Genomic DNA, 25,209 nt, shown 5'->3' on the forward strand with positions numbered 1-25,209 from the left:
AATTGTCTGGGCATATATGTGAATGGATGTGTATAAACACATATACATACACATAAGCACATGTGTGTACAAGGGGGTGGAAAGGGGAGTTTTGTGATGAGCTGGCTGACTAAGAGAGGTGTGGGGCAGGGGAAATAAGAAAAACATAATAGGGAATGGGGGACCTTCTCTAAGCACTTCAATCTCCTCTCTAGCTCTCCAATCTCTACCATACTCAGCTCTAGTCCTGGGAGTGGAGAATCTAGACAGTAACATTCCAGACAGTGAGTCTCCCTAGCCCTCCCCCTGGCCCCACCTCTTGGCCCCACCTGCTCCCTGGGGCTCTGGGCTTGGCTATGCCAAGCCGTGCCCAGGGATTACCAACGACCCGCCTTCATGGGGCCATTCCTCACATGGATGCCTCCTGCCTGCTCTGTTAGGCTATTGGGTACTCCCCTTCCCCACTCATTTCTGCCTTGGGGGTAAAGAGAAGGAAACTGTGGCCTGAGGTAGTGTACCTGGGGCTGAAATTGGAGTATGAACCCAAGCATCCAGGTTCCCAGACTGGAACTCTAAAGATAACAATGCCAAGAGGAGGAAGAGAAGGCAAGGAAGGAAGTACCTGATCCCTTTATAGAAGCTCTATTGCCCAATAGTCTCTGTGTCTTCTTTTTAATAAACCTCTTCTTTCCACTCAACAGAATCAGTGTTTTCTGGGGAGGACATTTTTGAGGGAAAGAGAGTAGGGAGAATTGAGTGATTTCTGCACCTCCCCATGTCTCAGCACACCCCAATACTCCCCTTTCAGAGCCCTTTGTTCAGGAAGAAGGAATGAGGATTGGCAGAGGGTGAAAGTCCAGTCCCGAGATCCTAGGTAACAAGGTCGGGGGGTGTGGGAACAGCTGAGCTGCCTGCGAAGAGAAGTCCAAAAAGGCATAGGCTGGAAGACACTTGAGAGATGGTGTAGCCCAGCCTCTTCATTTTACAGATGAAGCCCACAGAAAGCAAGTGACTGGGCCAAGGCTGCACTGAGGATTGTGGCAGGGCCCCAGATCTTTTCATCCCACCTTCACGCCCGTCGGATGCCCTCAGAGCCGCGCGGCCCGCGGAGGTCACTTGCACACACTGACCCACTCGGTGATTCGGCACTCTTCGCAGACCACAAAGCAGCACCAGTGAAAGCGACAGTGGCAGCGCTCGCTGCGCGTCTGCCGCAGAATGTTGTGGCCTCTTCCGCAGCACAGGCTTCCGCAGCTGTCCGGCCCCGTGCTGCTCTTGTTGCACAGCCGGCCGGCCGTGCCCGCCGAGTCCAGCCGGGGCTCTCGCTCACAGAAATCCGGGGACTTTTCGAAGTAGACCAGGTCTGTGGGATTGGCTCGCCGGCGAGCTGGGGGCGATCCTGGGGAGGGGAGGGGACCCCCAGCCGCGCCCAACTCCAGTTGGCCACCATTGCGGTTGTGGGGCCGGATCAGTGTGGCGCGCTGAAAGCGGGCTCGAAGGAGGGAGCCCACCGCCCGGAACTCGGGGGTCACCTGCCAGCAGGTCTTCAGCTGACAGCTGCCCGATGTGCCGTGGCATTTACACTTCCGGCGCATATTCTCCATGACTGCCTAGGGGGAGGAGGACAAGGAGGCAGGCATGGATGAAGTGGGTACTAGACATCCCCCTGCCGCCCAACAACCCCCTTAAGCGAGTAGCCCTACTCCTCTGCATCAGCCTGACGCAGCTCTGCTCGCGACCCCCTACCCCGACTACAACAGGTCCTCTTCCAGTGGTCTGAAATCGGTACAAGCAACATGGACTCCCAGGGCTGGCCATGCCTAGGCACTCTCTGGGTCACAACCATACAGGGACAAGCTTTGATGTCTACCAAATCATCAGAAACAGAAGAGGGAGGGGGGTACTGCCTACCATGGCACTCGGGCTCCTGTTTCAGGCCCCCTTCTCTTCACTATACATACACATGCCCTGCCTTTTTCAAACCCTCTACTTCTATATTCTGCTGATCCCTACTTCTGTTCCCACAAGACCAGACCCCAGGGGATTCCCCGGCTTCCTGCCCCCTCTAGTCCCCCAGTACCTCTAACGGTATGAGGAGCCCCTGCTCTCCTCCCCTTCCCACCACTGCTCCCCCCTCCACAGCAGCTGCAAGGGACCGTTGGGGCTGGGGGGTCTCTCTCCCACAGTTCAGCCTGCTCTTACTTCCTGAGGGGGGATACCCAATCCCCAGGGAAATCCCCAAGCCTTCCTTCCCGAGGTGGGGGGCAGGAGCTGGAGGGGCTGGGGCACCATGTCCCAGCCCGTAGATCTGATGGCCTGGCCTAGCTCCAGGATGTGAATGAAGGCTGTGGTGAGACACAGAAAGTCCCACTCCTTCCTTGAGGCCTTAGAGTCCATTTTGGGGATACCATGGGTAGGAGTGGTCAAGCAACTTTGACTCTACAAAATCTCCAATAGGACTTGCCATTCTTCGAGCCTGAGTTTCCCCTTCTGTAAAGGGAAGTTTGAGTGGAGAACCACCAGGAAAAAAATTTCCTCACACTCAAAAGCTAAAGACAAGGCAGGGAAATGACCCTAACCAGCCTAGCTCCTAGATCACTCCCCAATTCATTCCAGAATGGAAGGAGAAGTGAGGTAGGAGGTAAAGGCACCAATATGTCTCAATTCCAATTGAATCTGGAAGAATAAGACAGGCAATGTGATATAACAGAAAAGACCCCCAGCCCTGGAGCACTTGAATTTGGTTCCCAGCTCTGCCACTCGCTACCTGTGAAATTCTGAGTCACCCACTTAACATCTCAGAGAGTTTCTTCATTTGTAAGATGCAGGTTTAGGATAAGATGGTCCCTGAGGTACTTCCTACCTCTAAATTTAATTAGTGTCCCAGAGAACCCTGCAGTTAGCCTCAGCATCCTGACTGCTTAATAGAATCACACCATTCTTTCCATCCCACTCCAGAGTATTATCCCAGATCAGAACAGCCATGACCCATGGCATGACAAAACCCAGCCCACACATCTGGGCTCTAAACCCTTCCCATATCCAAGGTGAACCTGAGATCCCCAGGGCTAGGAAGTCTTAACCCCAGTGGCCCTCTTGAAAGTATTTGTAGCTGAAGCAGGCAGCACTGGGGTTCTAGGGCTGGGTTATGCCCAGGAATTCTCTGTTTGGAGGCCACATTAGAACCAGCTTTGATGCCTCCCAAGTCCAGCAATTCCAAAACTGCTTCCCACCAGCAGCAGCCATTAATTAACCAGTTTAACAAGAAGTTGAAGCCATTGGTTTGGGGGATGGGAGGGCAAAGGTGTTAAAGCTAGGGGGAAGATCTGCCTGGGTGGAGTAGGGTTGGGAGGAGTTTGAAACTTCGGGTGCATCCCCTCCTGTGCCTCAGTTAACCCTCTCCATGTCTGCAAGGGAGAAGGGAACACTCTTTAGCCTTCCAGTGATGGGAAGGGAATAGAGAAGACATAAAACAGGGCAAGGAAAGAGGATTAGATGAGAAGAAATCAGGGAAGTGGAAGGGTCGGGGGTTACCACATTGGTGACAGGGAGAGGAGAAAAAAGGAGATGGTGGGGAGAGAGGAGAGACTGGAATGAAAAAATGAATTTGGACTTCCTCAAAAGCCAGTGATGCCCAGTGGCTTGTGGTATACCATGTACCTTGAAGAAGAGGATGAAATAAGGCAGTGGTACATATTGGAAAGTAAACTGGCTTTGGAACTAAAGACAGAAAGTCTCTGAGTTTTTAGGGAGCCCAGAGACTATCTCATCCAATCCATACCTGAACAAGAATCGCCTACATAGCAAACCCATGGTCACTCAGCTTTTGCCAGGGAAGGATACCCCACTCTTTCCTGAGGTAGCTTACTCCATCCTGCAATAGCTCCAATTGTTAGGAAGCTTTTCCTGACATCAGGTCTGAATTTGTCTCATTAGCTCTAATTGTTAGGAAGTTTTTCCTGACATCAGGTCTGAATTTGCCTCATTGTCACGTCTCCCGGTCGTTCTTAATTCTGTTTGCACTTTGGGGCTAAGCAAAACAAGTCTAATCCAGGTGCCATGTTATAACCCTTGGGGTGCTTACAGCCAGATATCACAACCTCCTCCCAAGCCTTCTCTTTCCAGGGTAATTATTCCCAGTTCCTTAATCAGAGCTTTATATGGCATGATCTCTAGGCCCTTCATCATCCTGTTTTCCTTCTTCTGAACATAGTCAGGGGTGGGGAATCTGTGGCCTTGAGGCCACATGTGGCCCTCTAGGTCCTCAAGTGCAGCCCTTTGACTGAATCCAAACTTCACAGAACAAATCCACTTAATAAAAGAATTTGTTCTGTAAAACTTGGACCCAGTCAAAGGGCCACACTTGAGGACCTAGAGGGCCACATGTGGCCTTCAGGCCACAGGTTACCCACCCCTGCTCTAGCTTATCAAAGTCCATATTAATATGTGGTGATCAGAACTAAGTACAGGCATTGCTACAGGCAATGGACCAAGGTAGAGTCTAGCAGGACAAAGATCTGGGTTTGGATCCTAGCTTTATCTTTTGGGACACCTAGAGGGCCACATGTGGCCTTGAGGCCACAGGCTCCCCATCCCTGCTCTAGCTTATCAAAGTCCATATTAATATTTTGTATTGATTAATATGTGTTGACCAGAACTAAGAACAATACTGCAGGCATTGGACCAGGGTAGAGTCTAGCAGGACAAAGATCTGGGTTTGGATCCTAGCTTTACCCTTTGGGACACAGGTGCCTTATTTCACTTCTCTAGGACTCCACAAAATGAAGGAGTTTGTACTAACTAGGTAATCTAAATCCCATGATCCTAAAAGCCTTTCTGATATTGGCAACTCTGCCTACTGAACTGGCATTGTGAGAATTCAGTAAACCTGCTGCAGGATGTTAAGGGCCTAACCTCCTTAAAGGGAAAATTGGGTGAAAACCATATCGTGTGTGTGTGTGTGTTGGGATCATCTAATCCAAGCTCCTCATTTTACAGACAAGAAAATGGCAGAGAGGCACATTGGTTTGGCCAATATCACACATTGACAAGGAAGGGATAGAAACCAAATCTCCTGACTTCCAGGCCAGTGTTGCCAAGTGTTTGTCAGGGTAGAGGATGGGGGCGGGGTGCAGTAACAGAGAAGATGGGAATAGAAGAAGGAGAAGAGGAATAGAGAAAAAAGGAGAGAGCTAGCCAGACCAGAATGGTTCTCATGTCCTGGAGTCTGAGTATAATGGATCTGGAGGAGTGAGAGAAGGTTCCAAGGATAAGCAGGAACCTAGCTAAAAGGATAAGCTCCAGGATTTTGGAGCTAGGCTTCTCACCTGCCTCCCAACTCGGTTATTATGGAGACGCATTCTGGCGTGAATATCTCTGTGTGGCTCCCTGGAGTCCAAGAAGTCCCTGGAGAACCTTTCTCCAAAGCTGACATCTGGGCTGCAGCCCCCCCACTCCCAGGCATCCTGGAGTCCAGGGGCAGCAGGGGGCAAGGCCGGATGCTCCGGGACCCCGTGGCTCATGCCCTTGCCCCTCTGTAAAGCATCCAGCTGTAGTTGGTGCAGCTTCTGCCTGAAAGCCTCCTCATCCCCCCGACGAGCCTCATCACAGCCGCAGGCCCTTAGCTTCCCCAGGGCACAGGCATTGGACACGGCATGGACCACACCAGCTGCTGCAATGGCATAGGCAAAGGCGCTCTCTCGGAAGCCTGTATACAGAGATGGGAAGAAGAGTACCATCATCGTTGCCCAGACAGGGCCTTGGCACAATGAGGAAAGAGAGGTTTGTCTTCATCATTGCAAAGAAATGCTTTCCATCACCCTCACCCTCAGAGTGAATCCAAAGGTTCTTTACCTTTTCTGTGGCATGGATCATTTTGCTAGTCTGGTGAAGCCAGCCTATGGACCCCTCCTCAGAATAATGAGTAAAGTAAAATACTTAAGATTACAAAGGAGACCATTATGTTGAAATAGTTATCAAAATATTTTAAAAACAAATTCATAGACCCACGTTAAGAACTCATTCTTTATTCTCCAATCAACCATACCCTTCAGGTGGTGGCCCCTCTGTTTTAACTGCCATCCATCCCTGCCTGGCTCCCTCTAGGGCAGGGATACTCAACCAGTGATCCACAGACTCCCATGGGGACCATGCCTAGATTTCAGGTGACCCATGAACTTGGATGGAAAAAAGTTACTTCTTTATTTTCACTAACCTCTAGCTAAACTTTAGCTAAACTTTCTTCAATCACGAATGTAGATGACAAATATTCTGCAAAGGGGTCCAACACACACACACATACACACACACACACACACACACACACACACACACATACAAAACCCATGCTCCAGGGTAGGGGTGGAGGTGGAGAACCTTCAACCTCGAGGCCACATGTGGCCCTCTAGGTCCTCAAGTTCTGTGCTTTGACTGAATCTAAACTTCACAGAACAAATCACCTTAGTAAGAGGATTTGTTCTACAAAATTTGGACTCAGTCAAAAGGCAGCGCCTGAAGACCTAGAAGGCCACATGTGGCCTCGAGGCCGAAGGTTCCCCACCCTTGCTCTAGAGTATCCCTAATTCCCTTGACTTCTCCTGACCCAGATAAAAGACAAAAGACCTTCCACCTTTAACACAGCTGAGAAAGAATAAGGTTAAAAGGACACTAAGTCATTAAAAGGGAAAATAATAACCCACAAAGTAAGATACAAGATACAGTCACCATTTGCAAATGCAAAGAATTGTTTGATTTCACAAAAATCAGAGGCAAGGTGGTCAGAATCTAGGTTCACATCCCCTCTGTCATCTTCTGCCAGTGTGACCTCAGGTGAGTTATTTGACCTCCCCCCTTGCCCCCCACCCCGACCCTAGCCATTACCTTCCTCACCCATAAAAGATGCCTGAAGTCTCTACCAGTTCTAAATCTGGGGTCTATGGTAAATCTAGAATTCAGCTATGAGTGCTGTCCTTTTTGTCAAAAGCCTTTTCTCTGCTGATGAAAGTGTACCCAAAGGAGCCAGTGGGGAAAATGACAGGGGAGCTGGAAAGTGACCAAGAGAAAAGACCTGATGGATGAGGAAATGGGAAGAAGCCATAAGAGCAGCCAGGTAGCCCACAAAGACCACAGGGTGAGCAAAACCTAGCAGGTCCTGGTATGCTAGGAAAAAGGCATACGTGTCACAAAGAACATGGACAAGGAGGATCAGAGAGAGTTAAACACCAGAACAGCTCCCTATGGCTTTGTAAACTGACCAGCAGAACTTTGTACCTCCTTTTTGTTTTTGATGCATTTTTTCCTAGTAAAGTTTTGTGGTTTTTCTTTAAATTCTACCAAGTCTCAGTGGGATTAAGGAAAGGCAGGGCTATTTTTATTTTTGTTTTTGTTCATTGCCTAGAGCAGGAGAGCTGGGAGGAATCTGGGTATCCAGAGGGTAAAGGGAGGTTCTAGTGGCAGTGGAATATTGAGGGGTGATCCCCATCAGATCTGGGGTCAGCCCATTAGAGAATAAGGAAAACATCACATAGAGAAGACTAAGGATTAGTTTGTGTGCTCCAGTCTATACCTTATTGAGCTCATTTTTTAACAGCAAAAAAGGTTCTCATTTCTGCACATTTTAAATACTATGTAGGGAGTCTAGCTGGGCCATGTCCTGGGTAGGCCTTGTCCTAGATTTCTCATTGTACCCACGATGAGGTTTTGTTCAGAAATTTCCATCACGAGGTAAACTCCTTTGTGAAACGTCCATTCCTTGCCTCGTCTTGAGTTGACCAATGACTAGCACAATGGGGGTGATTAGTTGATTCACAGTCTATTCATACATCTAGGCTTGACCTAAGAAAGAGTGGCAGGTATGCCCCAAAGAGCAAAAAAAAAAAGGAAAGGAAAAAGATTCATGAATACAATAGTGTTTATAGTTGATCTTTCTGTGGTTATAAAGAATTAGAAACTCTGGGGGTACCTATCAACTGTATTTTGGAATGGCTGAACAAACTATACTATATAAATGTGACAGTGTGACAGAATACTACTGTGCCATAAGAAATGATGAGTGAGGTTTTTTCAGAGAAACCTGGGAAAATTTGTATGAATTAACTCAGAGTGAAGTGAGCTGAACCAAGAGAACAATTTATATAATAACAACAACTAAAGACAAATCATTTTGAGAGACTAAAGAACTCAGATCATCCCAACGACCAACAAGATTCCAGAAGGAATGGTGAAATGTACTGACAAAAAGGTGATAGATCCAAGAGGCAGAGTCGGCCATTTTTGGACACTACTAATGCAGAAATTCATTTTGCTTCTTTGTTCAAGGGCTTTTCTTTTCTTTGTTTTTTTTTTCCAAATGTGGAGAATCGGAAAAAGGGAGGAAGAGAAAATAGATTGTTGTTCGTTAAAATTAAATAATGTTTTTAATGGAGTGGAAGAAACAAAAAAAAGAGAAGCTGGACAGACACAGATTTGTTTCCATGGAGAAAAGCATGGGCCACAGGGCTGCTCCAGGAAACCGTGTGTTCTGGGGAACCACATATGCAATGGAGTTCTCCAACCAGAGTGCCTGGACCAAGTGGGAGTTGAGGCCTAAGATCAAGAAGGAAGGGCTCCATGATGTGAAGGAACAGACCCAGCCCTTGCCTTCAATGCAAGTTATGAAGACTATGCAGTTCAACTCTCTAGTGACCCCAAATTCTTTCCTTTTGTGGAGAAGCTTCAAGCAAAGGGTGGAGCAGCTGTGTAGGTCCCTGGGAGAGGTAAGGCTCATCAGAGGGGGAAGCTTGTTGGACAGTCTCGAAACTCCTTTTGGGAGGGGAGTGCTCAACTCCAGAAGAGTACTACAAGTCAAAAAGACTATATAGCCCTTTGGGGAATGTGGAAATTACTCGAGAGGGCAGGGGAGTTATCTTGACTGTTTATAGTCCTGGGTGTAAGCAGTGGTTTTTTGTGGATTTGTGTATGTGTGTCAAATGAAATAAAATGTATGTTATAGCCAATGTTTCCTTAGCTTGAGTGCTAGCAGGAGTGTTAAAGGGTCTTTACCTTTTGTTATGGGTGTCCTTAGGAGAAACCCTGGGTGGGGCATAAGGCAAAGAGAAAATTTTGAGATGGAATCACCAAGGCTGAATCCAGTCTGTGCAAGCCCAGAGCTTCAGTTCCCCCACAGTGCATCAACAAATATTAAGCACCTGCTGTATACAGAGCATCCCTGTTAGTCACTGGGCAGGGGGGGAGGGATAAATTTTAGATATGTCCTCTGACCCCAAGGAGCTTCATCCAGTAGGAAGATATGACATAAGCACAGGTAAGTGTGAAACTTAATACCACTTGATAGGTACACTAGCAAGACACTAATGTGCTACACATGCCCCTCCCTTCTCCCTTTTCAACACCCAGAAATCCAATGCTCATATTAGGTGTTTTCTGGGATGGGCAGTGAACAACTGAAAAATACCTTAAGGTTAAGAAAGGACTAGCCCTTTCTAGGGTAATGCATTTAAAAGTATATGAGTGATCCCTTCTTTGAAGGTCTGGGGTACTACCGGTGTGGGATATTATATACATCATTAGATTCAGTAGATGTGCTCTTTTTGGCTTGGGGAAACTTTTTTCTTTTTTAAAATTCTTTGTTACAATGGATGACTAGGTAGCATGGTAGATAGAGCTCTGGACCTAGAGTCGGGAAGACCTGAGTTTAAATTCAGATTCAGACATTTATTAGCTGCATGGACTTGGGCAAGTCACTTAACCTCTGTCTTATTCAGCTTCCTTATCTCTTATGGGGATAATAATAGTGTCTACCTCCCAAGGTTGTAAGGATGAAATGAGATAATATTTGGGAGGCTCCTTATAAGCCTTAAGGTACTATGTATAAATGCTAGTAATTATAGCAGTATTTTTTAAATAAAAGAAAAAATAAATGAGCGAAGCAAAGAGAAGGCAATGTTTAACCTAAAGAATAAATAACTAATGGTGGAATTTAAGGTATCTGTAGAGAAGAGATTTTTGAGCACAGAGGCCTTCTTGGTTTCCTGCAGGACCACTCACCACTACCCTACTTCTATGGCTGACCCTTTCCTAATTCATCTTATATGTTCCTCTTGTCAATTTTTCACCCACAAAATAACTCCCTGAAGGTCAGACTTAACAGGCAAGGAAAGAAGGACTGCAGAATCCTCTTAGCCCTTATTCCTAATGGAAGCCTGAGCTTGTAGAGAAAAATATTCCTATCATTTCCTATAACCACCCAAATTCGTACTCTACATTTAACCTGGCAACATGAAAGGGTCACCTCATAAAGAAGCTGGTTGTAGTCTTCAGTTCTATCCCCCCAAAAGTCACCCTACTCCTAAGTGCTTATATCCTGCTTTTTCAAACTACCTTGAATTTTTTTATTTTGTGTTTTTTTCTGTATATACATGTATGTCTACATATTGCCTCCCTTGATAAACTATAAATTCCTTGGGAGTAGAGATTGTTTGGCATCCTTTTGTTTGTTTATTTGGGATTTTTCAACATTTATGTCCCCAGTGCCTAAGACATAGTCATGAACTCAGAAGCAGAAACCTCTTGAGTTCTGACTCAAATTCTTACTTCAGTTTGCCAGCTCTAGGAAGGGGCAGAAGGATGTTGTTCCTTGCTCATGAACCTGATAATTTGGGGCCAGGTGAGTCTGGAAGTCTAGAAGGGAGAGAGGGCCAAACCCAAAATCCAAGATCTGTTTCTTCCTTAATTTTGTAACTGAGAAATTATTTTGAGCTCAGAGTAGGCTGAGGTTTCACCAACTAACCAGTATTTCCAGGACTACTAGGATCAAATTAGATAAGAAATGGAAAAACAGAAATGGAGTGGGCCAAATGTCTGGGGGAAGGTACTAGAGAATAGGTCAGCTGAAATAGCCCAAAATTTGGGGGCAAACAGGTAGGATGCTAGTGGAAGGAGGGGTGTGAGTGCACAAAACTCAACAAAAACACACAATCTACTCATGATTTCCTTCATTCATTCATCAAGCATTTATGAAGCGCAGACTATGGCTACCCCCTTAGGATTGAAATGAGGCTGTCTTCTACATTCTTTTGAAGCTCTGAGATAACATCGTGGAAACAAGAAAGTGATTCTCAGAGAGGCACCAAAGTTAGCCAGAGGTCAGAAAGGCATAGGCCTGACCGCACCCATACGTCCACTTTGGTCATAATCTCATCTCTGTTGTTACTTCCTAAAGCAACTTTCTAGTCTTGCCCCAGGTTCAAATCTCCCAGATCTTCACAGGAGCCTGGGAAAACTGAGCAGAGAGTAACCACTGAGTCCTAGAATTATAGACTATTTCCTAGGATGACGGGAGGGGTCATTACATCCCTCTCCTGACCTCCAGACAGGCTGGCCCCAAGTGTTGAGATACACCACACCTGGAGGCATCACCAAGGAGATTCCACATCGTTCTTTTGGGCCCCAACACTTTCTGGGAACATTCCTGCTCTCTGACCTTATTCCTTCCTGCTGCAGTTTTAACCTATTCTTTCTCATTCCAGCAGCAACTCTATCTCCTCTGAACAGTAAATCCTATACAATAATTGACTTAAAGCCTTTATTCAGTTATTCCTCACCTTTTTTTTCTCCAGGCCAAAAAAAAAATCATCCCAGCTCCTTTCTCCTTTTCTCACAGGATGGCAAGAAATAACCAATAGGGAAGGGAAGTAAGGGAAAGGCCTGTCAGAAAACCTACATGCAGGGCTACTCAGGAAACTGCCCCTAGGGTGCCAGGGCTGAAGGAGTCTAGCTACCAGCGCACCTAGTACTTTTCCCATGCTTTCATCTGTCATTCTCAAAGAACCTTCCTGGACGCTGGCGGGCATCGTGAGCCTGCTTGACAGGCAGAGAATCATAGAACGTAAATTTTGAGATCTGGATGGAACCTCAGAGCCAATCTAATCCATCGCCACACCCCCTCCCCACCACCATTTTACAGATCAGAGAGAGAAGGCGCTTGTCTAAAATCACTACATCTAGTTAGTGGTTAGGGCATAGAGGTAGAAAACTCAGATGTCCCCAGGATTCAAGAATACTCCATGTTCTTTCTGCTGCATTTCTACATTTCACTGAGACAGATGAAGCTCGGGGTCTTTATACAGACTGGGCTCAGTATTAGTGAGATTTCACACAATTGTCACTGAGTGCAGAATCCAGGTATCTGGGAATCCAAGGCTGTGCCTTTGGATGTCACCAAGATTCTCCTTAGGAGAAGGGCAGAAGGCAGTGAGTAGCTTTAGTTGAAGGGGGCTTAGGAATGTGATATGGGGGAGAAGATCACTTTCAACCCTGTTTTTATATGATCATTAGGGTGGGACCTGATAAAACTTGAAAAATATGGGAAGCAGTGGAATAAAAGCATAGAAGGGGGAAATTTCAGCCCTAGGACCTTGGAGACTGCCCTACTCCCTATAAGCCAACCAGCCTGAGAATGAGAATGAAATATGGGGACTGTCATAAAGAATGAGACACTGTGAGGCATAAACAGAGATAAAAGAGACAGGGAGAGGGAAAAGAGAGAGAGGGAGTAAGAAGTTTCCTGCGTCCACTGAGAGGCCTCAAACTGCAGGGGGATCTTTCCTCGCCAAGATCCTTCCCCCTAACACATCTCTTCTGGCCTCAGGGATTTAACTCCATCCTAAGGACTCTGTCTTGCTGCTTCTATCATTCCTAGATGTGCATGGTCCCACTTAGACTGTATTCAGGTGTCAGTGTGTGTGTGTGAAGGAACCATTGTCTGTGAGTGAGTGTGTGAGGTCTCTATTCCTGGTCTCTCACAGGAGAATCTGATGTTATAGCCTGGCTAGTCTGCCCTAGCTCCGGTCCCTGGGCCCCAGTCCTGGGCCCGGACTGTCTGGGGCAGATACAGGCAGAGGGCCAGCAGGCCAGCTGGTGGGGGAGAGGGGTGGGGCAGGGTGGCCAGCTGGGCTGCCGGGAGGGAGAGGGGGAGAGCTCGTTAAGACGCACAATTAGCTGTCCTGCCTTTGATCTGGGACAGGGACTGCCAGGATCTAAGTAAAGTCAGCTGCAGCTTCTAGCCCCAGCCAATAGCCGGGAGGAAGGGGGGAGGGAGACCAGCTAGTAAGGAGAGATGAGGGGATGGGGAATGGACAGCTGGGGAGAAGGGATCAGGAAAAAGAGACCCTGACCTCACCTTACTGCTGCAGACCCAGGTCAAAAGGAGCTGGAGATATCGGGTACCCATTCCTTGGTACAGACACTTGGTATGTACACATGTCCCTGTATGTCTGTATGTATAACACGTGGAGATACTTAGGCATGAGACAGTTCATGTAGGTGGATGTATGCACATATGTGTGCGTATATGAATGTGTGTGACCATGTGGGTAGATTTTGCTCTCAGATCTGATTCTTCTCTTGCATATCTTAAAGCAGCTAATAATAGCTAACATTTATATAGTGCCTACTATGTGTCAGGCACTAGATTAAGTACTTTATGACACTGAGCACATTGCTAGGCACACAGCGATCTTCTATACTTTTCTGTTGGGGCGGGGAGGGAGGGGAATAAGCATTTATATAGCACCTACTATGAGTCAGGCACTGCACTAAGCAAAAATTATTTCATCTGATCCTCACAACAACCCCTCAAAGTAAGTGCTAGTATTATTATCCCTATCTTACAGTAAACAGGGTTAGGTGACTTGCCCACGGTCACACAGTAAGTCACACATAGTAAGCATCTGAAGTCAAATTTGAACTCAGGTCTTTCTGACTCCAGATCCAGCCCTCTGTGCACTATGGTGCCCCTGTAAAGTGGACAGTGGAATGAGCACTAAACATGGAAGTAGAAGACTCCAGTTCAAATCCCCCCTCTGACACTTAATACTTGTGTGACCTTGAGTGATTTACTTAACCTCCCCCAGTCTTCAGTTTTCTCATCTATAAAATGAAAGGATTAGCTTAGATGGCCTTGGAGATCCCTTCCAGCTCCAAATCTGTGATCCGTATAATGAGGGGATTGGACTTGATGGTCTTTCACTCCTTTTCAGCTCTCTATCTATGATCCTCTATAGCCATCCCAACACCAGGGTGCCTGGGACTGGTCGTTACTTCAAGCCTTGAAAAAATCCCCCCTGTACTTCCATCCTTCCCAACAAGGTCCCCCAGCCTTGATAGAGAGCAGAGGGGTAGAATAGAGTTCTTAAGCTAGATGCTAAGAGAGAAGAGAATCAAGAGCTAGATGAAGCCTTAGGCCTCTCTTTTCCCTGTTCTGAGATTGATGGGCCTCAGAATGTACCCTCTTGGAGTAGCCTGCCAGTTTTTTCACCTCCCCCTGCCTCTTCTTCCCTAAAGCTCCACACATTGCCCCATTTCCTCCAACCTGAAAGGGATTAGGACTTGGGAGGGGGCAATCCCTGTGCCAAAGAAAGACCTCCCACCTAGAGTGGACTAGACATATGATGCTGCCTTCTGCTGGAAATCTAATAGTAAAGGGGTCCCTGTTATAGTTATGGGACATTTTAACATAAATGCAATTGAAGGATTGCTAGAGGGAAGTATTTACAGCTGGAGAAAGGCTTTCAAAGGGGAAATAATAATTTCCCCCACCCCACTTATATCCAGGGCTATAACTCATTTTAGGTAGACACGGATAAATGGTTCTGTGATTTCAGTAGTATAGTGAACCCCAAAAGCAGAACTGTGAGTGATAGTTTTGGAGAGTTGCCCAAGGTCTCAGAGCCAGGATGTGTCAGAGGTACCACTCGAATCCGTGTCTCCTTGTTAGGCACAGCCTGGTGAAGCATCTAGAACATTCTATCCATGCAAGTAGAAAAATGACATTTTTATTTTACAGGCGAGAAAACTGGGGTTCAGTATCTTTAGAAGATTTGTAAAATGAAATAAGAGCTGTATTTTGATTGCAAGTGCAGCACTCTTTCAAGGACAAGCCCTCCTGAAAGATTATAGCTCTGGCCCATGACCCTCGATGCCGTGGGTCTGTTTCCTCACAACCTTTTCTCCTTTGATTCTCATATCTTATACCTTCCCTTCCCTGCTCCCTCCTGTTGATGCTGGCTGCAGACTAACCCTGACTGATGCCTCTCTCCTCATAACTTTCTCTCATTTCTCCCTTCCTTCTGGCTCTGCCTCCAGCTTCCAAGGAGCCTGGAGGAATCTTCAAGTTAGAGTCAACCTCCCCACCCACATCTCACATCATGTTCTGCCCAGCATCTAGCATAGGTTAGTGTGAATGTCAAAGAACTGATGAGAGGTGAGTTTTGTGGTGCCTTGAACAAATCATTTGCTTCTATTTTATCATATGTAAAATTAAGAGTTTTAACTGGATATCTAAGGTTCCATTATGGTCAGACTCCTAAGAGTCTTTCTAGGTCTCCTTTCTTTTTCCTCTTCTAGTTACTGACCTCCCCACCCCCACCCTCAAGCTGGTCTCTGGCTATTCCAAGCCCTCATTTCATTACCCTATGTTATACAGGCTGCCCTCCTCCTCCAAGTGATCTGTGCCCCAAAATTACCACCTCTCCTAGTCTCCAGTATCATCAAAACTGACTTTCCCTGTCAAGTGGATTTCAAATGTTAGAGTAATTCTTACTGGGGTGAGGGTGGCTGATAGCCCTTAAATTTTACACTAAAAAAAAAAAAGAATTTGTAAATCCAGATGAGTTTGGGGGAGAAGCAATGGGCCAGAAAGATAGGAATCAGCTACTGATCATTCCACTTATCAGGGCTGCTGACTCCATAGCTTTAGAGTTGAAGAGCTCAGGAAATATTCAAAGTCACAGTAGGAAAAGAGAAGATATTCAGACCAGGGAGACAGAAAGTAAGAATGACCTTCTGGGGTCATTTCTCTGGGCTTCAAGTTTCAGCTTCCCAGACACTTGGCCAACGGGTAGCTTCCCCACAGGAAATGAGTTGTTCAGAAGTAGTAGAGACAACCACTTGTGTTAGGCTTGACCACCAGATGTCAAGGAAGGCCTCAGTTAGGCTTGGCCAAGAGTGGCATTCAGGGGAGCCTGTGACCTGACCCAGGGAAGGGAAGGCAAAAGGAGGAACAAAAAGCAAAGACCTCTTAGCCTTCTTGGAACCCCAAGAATTTCTTTTCCAAGAATTTTTCCAGTATACCCTTGGTCTAAGGTGGAGTCAAAAAGGGTCTCAATCAGAGAGCAGGAGACTCAAGATGTTTTGGGGTAGGGCGGGTGCTGGGGACTGAGGGCACCCGAGGGAGCAACTTCCTTCTGGCTTCTCAGCTGGCTGTCCAACCCCCTCCTCGATCCTGGGTGCGGCCCCCCTTTCTGGCCAGCCTCGGCACGTTTTGTACCCCCCTTAACCTTCCCCCCCACCACCCTAGCTTGCCTCCTGCTCATTAAACTGCAGGTGAACCCAGCAGCATCTGGCATGGTGCCAACCCCCGCCCAACTCCGCAGCTCTGGACTCGCCCCCATGCTTCAAAGCCACCGCTTTCTCCAGACCCTTGTGCTCCAGCCCTCAAGAGGCCATATGGGTTGGGTCTAAGTGAAGCAGGATGCCTGGGTTCATATCTCTCTCTGTCTCACTCTGTCTCTGTCTCTCCTCTTCCTCCTCCTCCTCCTCCTCCTCTTCCTCCTCTTCCTCCTCCCCGCCTTGAACAGATTAAGAGTGGACTAGAGAAAGTGACTCCCTTCTGGGATCCAGACACTATTCCACTTCCTCTCAGTTCCCCCCACACACACTCGGCCCTCCACCTTTTCAGCAAAGTGGTCACTGAGGGACAGATAGAAGAGTAAGAGGGATTGGGAAAGGTGGAGCTAGGAGCCCAAGCCTGTCTGGGAGGTGGCTTGGGATAAGTCAGTTTCTTGCTCTGGTTTCTCACAGTATACCAGTATAATCTGAAGAGAGCTGCAGGGTCCTGGAATTGAGGGTAGGAAGGAATATGTCAAAAGAAGACAGACACAGAGAGAGAGGGGGAGAGGGGGAGAGAGACAGAGACAGAGAGGGGGAAAGTGGGAGAGGGAGAGGGGAGAGGGAGGGAGGGAGAGAGAAAGAGAGAGAGAAGAGAAGAGAAGAGAAGAGAAGAGACAGAGAAAGACAGAGAAAGACAGAGAAAGACAGAGAGACATAGAGAGAGAAAGACTAAGGCAAGAAGACAGAAAGACAAAAAACAAGATCCAAAAGAAAAGGGAAGGAGGGACGAGTGCATAGAGACAGAGACTAAGATAGAAGACTAGCAATGAGGCCCAAGGAGGAAAGTGGGGTGGGGTGAAGAGAGATACAGATAGAGAGAATGATCGAGAGAGAAGACGATCTAGAAAATCTGGGGTGGGAATGGAGGCCTGGCTGAGGCGAGCTGAGGGAGAGGAGCTGAGTCCGGGAAGCCGCAAACATATGAAAGTCTGAAGAACCTGTCACTTCGTGTTGGGGGAGCAGAGGCCGCAAAGGGCGGGGAAGCAGGAGGGGGGTCAGAGAGGTGGGGGCAGAGGGGCAGCGAGTAGGCTGGGCCCTAAGATGGGCAGTGTGGGAAGGGGGAGGCCCAGACAGGGAAGAATAGAGCAGTGAGTGGGGTGAGGGGCCACGCCGAGCGTCCTCTCAACGGGCCCTATGAGGTCCCTGGCTTTGCTCCGCGAGGGCTGGGTGCGGGTGGGGGGAGGGTATGGGGGGGGAGCCTTTGAAAGCAGCTTGTCTGGAGCTCGGGAGCCGTCTGGATCGGCCCCGGGGGGATTAGATCGCGGCTACATGCCGCCACACGCGTGTCGGGCTGGGCTCAGCCGGGCAGAAACACAGCCCCGGGCGGGCGGGGGAGGGAGGCGGGGCAGGAGGAGGGAGGCGGGCGGGGCCCGGGGCTGGGTTTGGGGGAGGCTAGGGCTGCTCCCCATCCTAGGGGTCGAAAAATGGGGATGAGAATGGCAAGAAGGAACTGGCTTATTAGGCTCACCGTCCACGCCCAGGGTTCCTTCTGACGAAGGGGAAACCTAGAGCTTGACCTCCCCTTCTCTGCCCAGGACAGTCTATACCTCCAAAGGGTAGCTTTTTACCCCAACCTTAGGGAGCACCCCCTGTTGAACCCCAAATTTGGTTGGAAAAAGGCCCAACCTGTCCTAATACACCAGCATACTGTTCCAACATACTGTCTGCCCTTCAGCTGATAAGAGGGACCAGTTTAACTAGCCAGTCCAATAAAACATGGGCTTGAAAGAAATCGATTGGGTTCTAAACCACATCAAGTCTGGGAGAGGCAAGTGTGGAAAGTAAAACCACTAAACCCCATTCCCAAGAAGGGCAGTGGACCTGGAAGCAGAAAGCTGGGTGGGAATCCTGGCCAAGCTTCCTGCAAGTCCTTGGACAAATAACGTAACCTCTCCTGGCCTCTTATCTAGAAAATGAGGAAATTTGACCTGATGATCTCCCAGGTCACTTCCAGCTCTCAATTCTGTGTTTCCAAATTCCCCCACTGGACTTTCAGAGGGGCCCTGCTATTTAGTAGAGAGATGTTTTTTAATGCTGTAAAATGTGTGGATTTGATGTGCAGAGAAATGCAGAGTCATCAGCATCATCTCTCCCAACCCCCGGAATCCAGGGAATTTCTCAGAGTAAGTGACTTGGAGGAAAGTTATTTGTATACTAGGACTGGAGAAGTGCTAGATGGAAGGGCCTTGTGGCCCAAATATAGAGGCTTAAGCCTTCACCCCATCTCCCATCAAACTCTGAGTCATGAATGAGAGATTATCACCAAACTTCAGGTTCCTGTGGTTCCATCTTGGCTCTAGCCAAAAGCCAAGGTTCCCACATACTTCATTTTACCTTCTATATCCTGTCCCCTTGCAAACAGACCTCTTTCCCTTCTTAATCCTAAATGGCAAGTGTGAGCCACATAGGCCTGAGATTTGGTGGCTGAGGAAATAGAAACCAAATTTCCAGAGCCCTACACCCATTTTAAGCAACACAAGTTGGCTTCATTCCCCCATAAGGTCAGGATAGTTTTTCAAGGCACCTGGGTTCCTGAACCCTGGACATTCTATATATTCTGTCCCTTCCATCCTTTGCGACATGGTTAGCAGACCACCTCCCCCCCCAAACCCCCCCCCCCATGTCCCAAGATCAGAGCTGCCTGGGATAAGAGAAAGATTTGAGCTGACAAAAACAGGAGGGAAATAGGAACCAATAGGAGGCAGAAGCTTTGAAAGACAGAATGAGGAGAGTGTAAGGGCCCAGGGACCAGGAGACCTGAACCATTAGAAATCTGAAGCAGGGAAGGGCTAAAGAAGAGATGATGTGTGGAGTGTGAGAGGATATGGAAACTACAAAGGCTGTAGAGTAGTGCTGGGGGAGAGGAGGAAGGAGGAGTTTACCTCTGCTGAAGATGGGACTTTCATAAGGGATCTTGTTTCGGGTCTCCAAGCTGGAGCAATTCCAGCGCTGGTCCCGAAACTGATGTTGGCACTCATGTATGGCAATCTGGATGCCCTGGATGGCAGAGGCTGCCACATCCGGGTGGCGCACACACACTTCCAGTTGGCGTCGGCTCAGCCCTGGCAATGTCAGGCATACCGTGTTGGCATTCAGCACAGGCTCTGGTGGCAATCGAAGGCCCAGGATGTCATTTGGTTCTGACCTGCAGGTATGGGAGATATGGGGAAAAGCAGGGACCATTAAGTAAGGCCTCAGACTGAACTGGGGAGCTGGGAGAGCAATAACATGGAATGTTTCTTAGACTTACTTTATCTCATACGTATAAACATATATGCACACGTGCACACAAAATCTATTCCCTCTCTTTTCCCTCAGTTCCTTCCATTCTTTCCCCCACTTTCTACTCTTACCTCCCAAATGCTAAGAACCTTTCACCTCATACTTCACATAGAACTTTGGTTCTCACTTCTCATGTAACATTGTGTTTTACAGTTATCTGTGTTGGTATCAGACTTCAGAAGTAAGGAAAGGTTGGGAGCATGTCTTATTCCAAATTGGATTTTCTCCCAGGAAAGCCTAGTGCTACCTAACACAGCGCTTTCTACACAGTAAGTGTTTAAAAAATGATGCATTAAAGAATGAATGAAGCTTCAGCAGAATCTCAAATATGCCCCCAACTCTCCTTCAGAGCTCCCTCCCTAACATCTTCATTCCTCCAAATACAGCAGACACATACAAACCCAGCCTCACACTCATACACATCAACTCACACTGATTCACACAATTTACAATGTCACGCCTATAGAGTACAGATAACACAATATCTCTCACATACCTCTAGAGACGCAGAGATTTGCATGAGAGGTAATACTATCCTTAATATCAGCACCCTGACTGGGTTCTGAATCCCACATTTGAAATCAGTATCTAACACACAGACACATAAACAGAGTGGAAGTCTCCAGGCACGAATAATATAGTACTCACACATTTTCAGAAAAACTTTCACAGACATCTATTTTCAGAAACACAAGGAGCCAAGCCACACTCAAAATGGGAGAACTCCCTTCTGTGCCCCCTTGCTGACCCCACCTGGGGCCGCCTCCTTTTCACCCATCCCCATCTACTGATCCCACCCATGGGGGAAATCTCCACAACGGGGAGGGCGGGATTGTTTTGGGGTGCCTTCCCTGAAAGTCCCCCTAATAGGAAGACATTAACTAGGCACGATTAGGAGACTGAATTTGGCAGCTGACCCCAACACTGAAGGAGCTATCCCTGTTCTTGGCGTTGCCCCCTCTGGAGCATCATCGGATTGGTCCCCTCTGAGTGTTTTCCTCTCCCCAGGGAGGACAGCTCCTCCCCTCCGACCCCCCACCCCAGTCGGGGTCCAAGGTGACTGTCCCCTGGCCTGGGCACACCGCTCACCCCCGAGCAATGTCAGTCTCCTAGCCGAGCCTTGAGGGTCTCCAGAACTCTTCGGCAATCCTTGGTGTCCCAGAAGGCGGGGCATGAGGAGGGAGGCAGGAAGATAGGGAGAGAGGAGGCGGGGGTCTCACCTGGGCACGGCTGCGGCCAACAGGAGCAGGAGCAGCAGGAGCGCGCAGAGCGCCGGCCGAGGCCGGGCCCGGGGTCGGGGCCGGAGCCGGGGGCGAGACCGGGCGCTGCCCATGGCTGGGCCGGGGTGAAGGGCTTAGAGCCCGGCAGGGCTGGCGCGCTGCTTCGCGGGCGGGGGGCGGCAGCGCATGGTCCGCTGGGGCAGGGAAGGCAGACCGGGTGAGCAGAGCTAGCGCCCGGGCGGCCGGCGGTGGCTCTGACCCTCTGGAAGCTCCGGCTTGGGCTCGAGCTCTGGTTCTAGCTCGGGTCAGGGTTCCCGGGGCAGACGCCGCCCGCCTCCCCGCTCCATGGGGCAGCGCCCCGGGGCACCGCCCTCCGGGGGGGCGGGCGCGCGGGGCACCTCCTGGCAAGGGTGGACGAGGGGATTTCCCCCTTACCCCCTCCCCTTGCAGCGGCTCCGGGAGAAGCCTGAGGTGTGTGGGGGGGGGGGGAGAGGAAAGCCGCGAGGCACAGCTTAGGGTGGCGGAGTCAAGGGGCAGGGAGTCAGCAAAGAGCTGGAGGTTGGAAGCAGGGAGGCTGGACTTCCTAAGGGTTCTGAGCTTTCAGCTCCAAGAGTCGTCGCTGTCTGTCCCTCCGTCCCTCTGTCCCGAAGCCCAGTGTATAAGTGACTGTCCCGGCCCAGAGGAGCTCAACTGCCTCAGCCTCCTCCTCCCCCCCCCATTCCCCCACACAGCTCCCCCCATTCCGTCCACCCCTCCCTCTCCCCCTCCACCCTCAGCATTTAGTGCTCCGGCTCTACCTCCTGGTGACGTCACAGATCGGGATTGGGGGAGGGGGGCGGAGCAGGGGGGAGGGGTGGGGGGGGCGTGTGTGTGTCCGAAGGCCACCGAGTCTGCTTAAGGCTTTGGCGGTAAGTTGGACCGAGTGCACGTGTAGAGCCCAGGTGGGTGTTGGCGTTTCTGCGTTTGTTTGTGGGCCGAAAGGCCTGTGTTTGTATTTATGACTCTGTCAGTATGTGAGTTAGAGTTGTGTTTTTGTGTGGGAGTGTGATGTCATTGTGTGTTGTGTATGTGCCTGCGTGTGTCCTCCTCGAAAATGCAACTGCCGAGGTCAGCCTCCCCCTGCCACCTGCAGCAAAGGCAGGAAGTCCAAGCAGAGTTGCTTAGAGTACAGTACCCCCTCCAGCCAGAATCCTGATCGAGAAAGACGGTCGTAGTGTATGTGGTGGAGTCTAAGGCCGCAAGTGGGGAGGCCTGGGAGGCACCGGCTTAGCTGACCAGCCTCCTTTTCGACTGGTTCCCTATCCGAATGAGGAGGCAGTCTGATAATGCTGCAGTGTCCAGGGGGCTCTCTGGGGTTCTGTCAGAAAAGGGAACTGATCTCCTTCTCTCTGCCCCTCCATGGAGGTCCTCCACATGAAGTATTATGGATATGTTTGTGTTCCTCGGAGTTTAGGGGTCTGAGAAAGAAACCAATTCACAAGGCTCTGAGGGCAAGGACCCAAGACCAGGCTTTGACTTCCGTCTCTGATCGCAGTTTATTGTGGGGCCCAGAATGAGTCGCATCGTTCATAGTGCTTCACTCTCCCCTTCTTAAATGGGGGTGACCCACCATGCACACTCCACATTCCTTCCGGACCCCTCCCAACATCACCATCTCCTTCTGAGAAGCCCCTCTTAGCTGAGGGAAGACACCGCTTGAGTCTCTGGGCTCAGAGACAAAAGGGGCCCATTCCTGGAATCTCCCTTCCCTAGGGAATTGGTTGGGGGAAGGGAGGAGGGACAAACAGGGAGGGACCTTCCCTGTATCCAGATCATCAGGTGGTAGGGGCAACATGAGCAGGGAAGTTTCCTCCATCCTCCCCTTCCCCCGCCTCATGAGGCCCTCGAGCCACAGCAGCTGGCGAGAATTAAGGGCTTGAGGCTGCTGGAAGGGGTGGGGGCAGAGGGGGAGAGTGGTGGAGGGCAGTGGTTAGGGAGAAGTCTGGCTGGACAGCAGGAAAACAGCTGGGGGCTGGAAGCAGTCTGCGTCAGCAAGCCTTGTCTGACCTTGACCCAACTCCCCGTCCCCCCCCCCCACTCACCTCTTCTCCCAGCAAGCCATCCGGACTGTGGCATCTTGGGCCTAAAAGGCTGAGCAGGGGACTGGAATGTCAGAGAGGGAGGACAGAATGGGACTAGATAGAGCAGTGCAGGACAGAATTCATACAAAAGGTAGATTTCCAAGCTAGGAGAGAGAAAGGAGAAGGAAAAACTATCCCAATTAAGCCTCTTTTGATCTAGGCACAAAAGCAATGTGGTTTGATCCTGGAGACGTAGGATCATGGTTCACTTATTAGCTGGGTGGCCTTAGAAAAGACATTTAAGTTATTTGGGTCTTAGTTTCCTCACCTACAAAATGGATGCAGGGGTGTTGTATCTACTTCACGAGGTTAAGAAAAAGATAATTTGAAAAATTTTAAAGTATAGTTAGATTAATGTGAATTATTATTATGGAATCATAGACCTTTAGCACTACAAGGGATCTCTAGACCACCCTGCTCATTGTATAGCTGAAAAACTCAAGCCCAGAATGGGAAGTGATTTTGCCCAAGACTGAACAGCTGTTAGAGGCAAAGCCAAAACTCTTTGAGACTAGATCTCTCCTTGGGTAACTCAGGGAGAGTGGTCACCCCATTGTTTGTTTCCCTCCTAGAGATAGACAAGTGTCCTTTTGCTCCATTTCAACAATTCTTGTGGAGTGGGGTGTCAAACTTCTCCTCTGAGGTTCCCCTCAGTGCAGAAAATGATGTACAACCCCCAACATCCAACCTTGCTAGGGACTGGAGTCTCTTAGGGATTCTTTTTTTCTCCTTTCCCTTACCCTTACCCCCAGGAAGGGAAGAGTTGAATCTAAATAGAGGCGTTTGGGGTGCCCCAGAGCCATATGGACTCATCCTGAAAGACAGGAAGTGAGGCTCAAAGAGGGCATCCCAAGACTCAGGACCCCTAGTGTTATATAACCCATTCCATGTCCCGATCATATCCCCACCCTCTGTCCCTGCCCTGTGCTCTGGCCCCTGTCCCAACTCCAGCCCCCAGAGCAGCAGCAACAGCCACCGCCTGAGACCACAATTACAGGGGCCACTGGGGGTGGGGGGAGGGGGGATGAAAGGCAGCAAGGAGAATGGTTCCAGCTGTGCTCAATGGGAGGGGGGGTGCTGTATGCAGGGGTACTCTGGGGCAAAGCAGGGAAGTTGGGGAAGACTAAAGGGGAAGGGGAAACAGGTGGGGAAAAGCAGGACCCTACCCATACTCCCCCAGTCCACAGCCCATCCCAAAACACAGATCATATCATCATGCTGGGGTCTGGGAGATAAGAATGGGAGGCAGTTCCATTTGCCCTGTCCCTCTAGACTCTGAGTAGAAATTCAATGGCTTGGGGAAGGAGGAAACTTCATTTTTATCCTGGAACACAGTTGCCTTAGCTTCTAAGTGGCCTCCTGGAGAAGTTCCTTAAAAGACACAAGAAAAGAGGGAGCAGGGGTGTCCTTGAGCCCCAGACCTTACCGCTTCTCTAAACTACCCCCTAGGCCCTCAGCTTCATTCATGTCCTTGGCCCTGCGCCTTGGCCTCCCCACCCCCGCCTGCTTGCATTCTCTGCTGTTCATGATGTGGTCAGACACATCTGGGGCTGCTCTGTTCTCTTCAGCCCCCTTCACCTCCCTCATCCCCCCCAGTCAGTGGGGACTGGGAATATACATCAGACTCTTGGGGGGGTAGGGGAGGGAGGTGGGAAGAACTGGGAGGTGGAATAGAGAGGCAGATCTGAGATCTAATTCCTTCCTTTACCCAGACAGCAGAGGGAAAGTTAGTCCAGGGTCTCCTACATCCTCACATTTAAGGGATGAGAAAAAGGCCAGGATAAGAGTTTGGCTACTGGTCTCAGAGAGAGGGCACAGTAACAAAGTTCTTACTCTTCCTTGGGCTCCAGCTCCTTCTGCTTCCCCTCTCCTTTCCTCTAAGTCATGGAAATCTGGTGTAGGAGCCAAGACTCTAACCTGAGACCCTTGGGCTCCCCTCTATATTAATAAAGTGGCCTACAGCTCCTGCCTTGCCTCAGTTTCTTTCCTTAGAATAGGGAAGGCAGGATCATGAGGAGATTAGGACTCTCAGGGACAGACAGAAAATCTCAAGAGGTTCCCCAGCTCCTAGTCCCATGGTGAGGTGATCCAGCAGTACCAGACAGAAATGAGACAGAAAAGGCTGAGAGGGACTGAATTAGCTCCCCTCTTCTCTCTAAAGA

At 49.2% G+C, this 25,209-nt stretch overlaps 1 protein-coding gene across 1 annotated transcript; it reads right to left on the reverse strand.

The window, feature by feature from the left end:
* Positions 1 to 1,091: 1,091 nt before the first annotated feature.
* WNT10A (Wnt family member 10A) lies at positions 1,092 to 21,040 on the reverse strand. Its single transcript, XM_036758258.1, has 4 exons — positions 20,928 to 21,040; positions 19,308 to 19,570; positions 5,307 to 5,686; positions 1,092 to 1,589 (listed from the first exon to the last, which is right to left on the reverse strand). Exons 1-4 carry the CDS (start codon positions 21,038 to 21,040, stop codon positions 1,092 to 1,094), a joined length of 1,254 nt encoding a protein of 417 aa, XP_036614153.1.
* Positions 21,041 to 25,209: the final 4,169 nt, after the last annotated feature.

The sequence above is a fragment of the Trichosurus vulpecula genome, chromosome 4 (assembly GCF_011100635.1).
Source record: "Trichosurus vulpecula isolate mTriVul1 chromosome 4, mTriVul1.pri, whole genome shotgun sequence".
NCBI lineage: Eukaryota > Metazoa > Chordata > Mammalia > Diprotodontia > Phalangeridae > Trichosurus > Trichosurus vulpecula.

Bases quoted from the DNA above. Each gene is read 5' to 3' on its own strand.
- WNT10A (XM_036758258.1), bottom strand. From the start codon at position 21,040: ATGGGCAGCGCCCGGTCTCGCCCCCGGCTCCGGCCCCGACCCCGGGCC. The intron at 5,687-19,307 runs GTAAACTCCTCC...CTCTGTATACAG, and splicing joins AAGTCCCATCTTCAGCAGAG to GCTTCCGAGAGAGCGCCTTT. The intron at 1,590-5,306 runs GTGAGAAGCCTA...TCCTCCCCCTAG, and splicing joins ATAACCGAGTTGGGAGGCAG to GCAGTCATGGAGAATATGCG.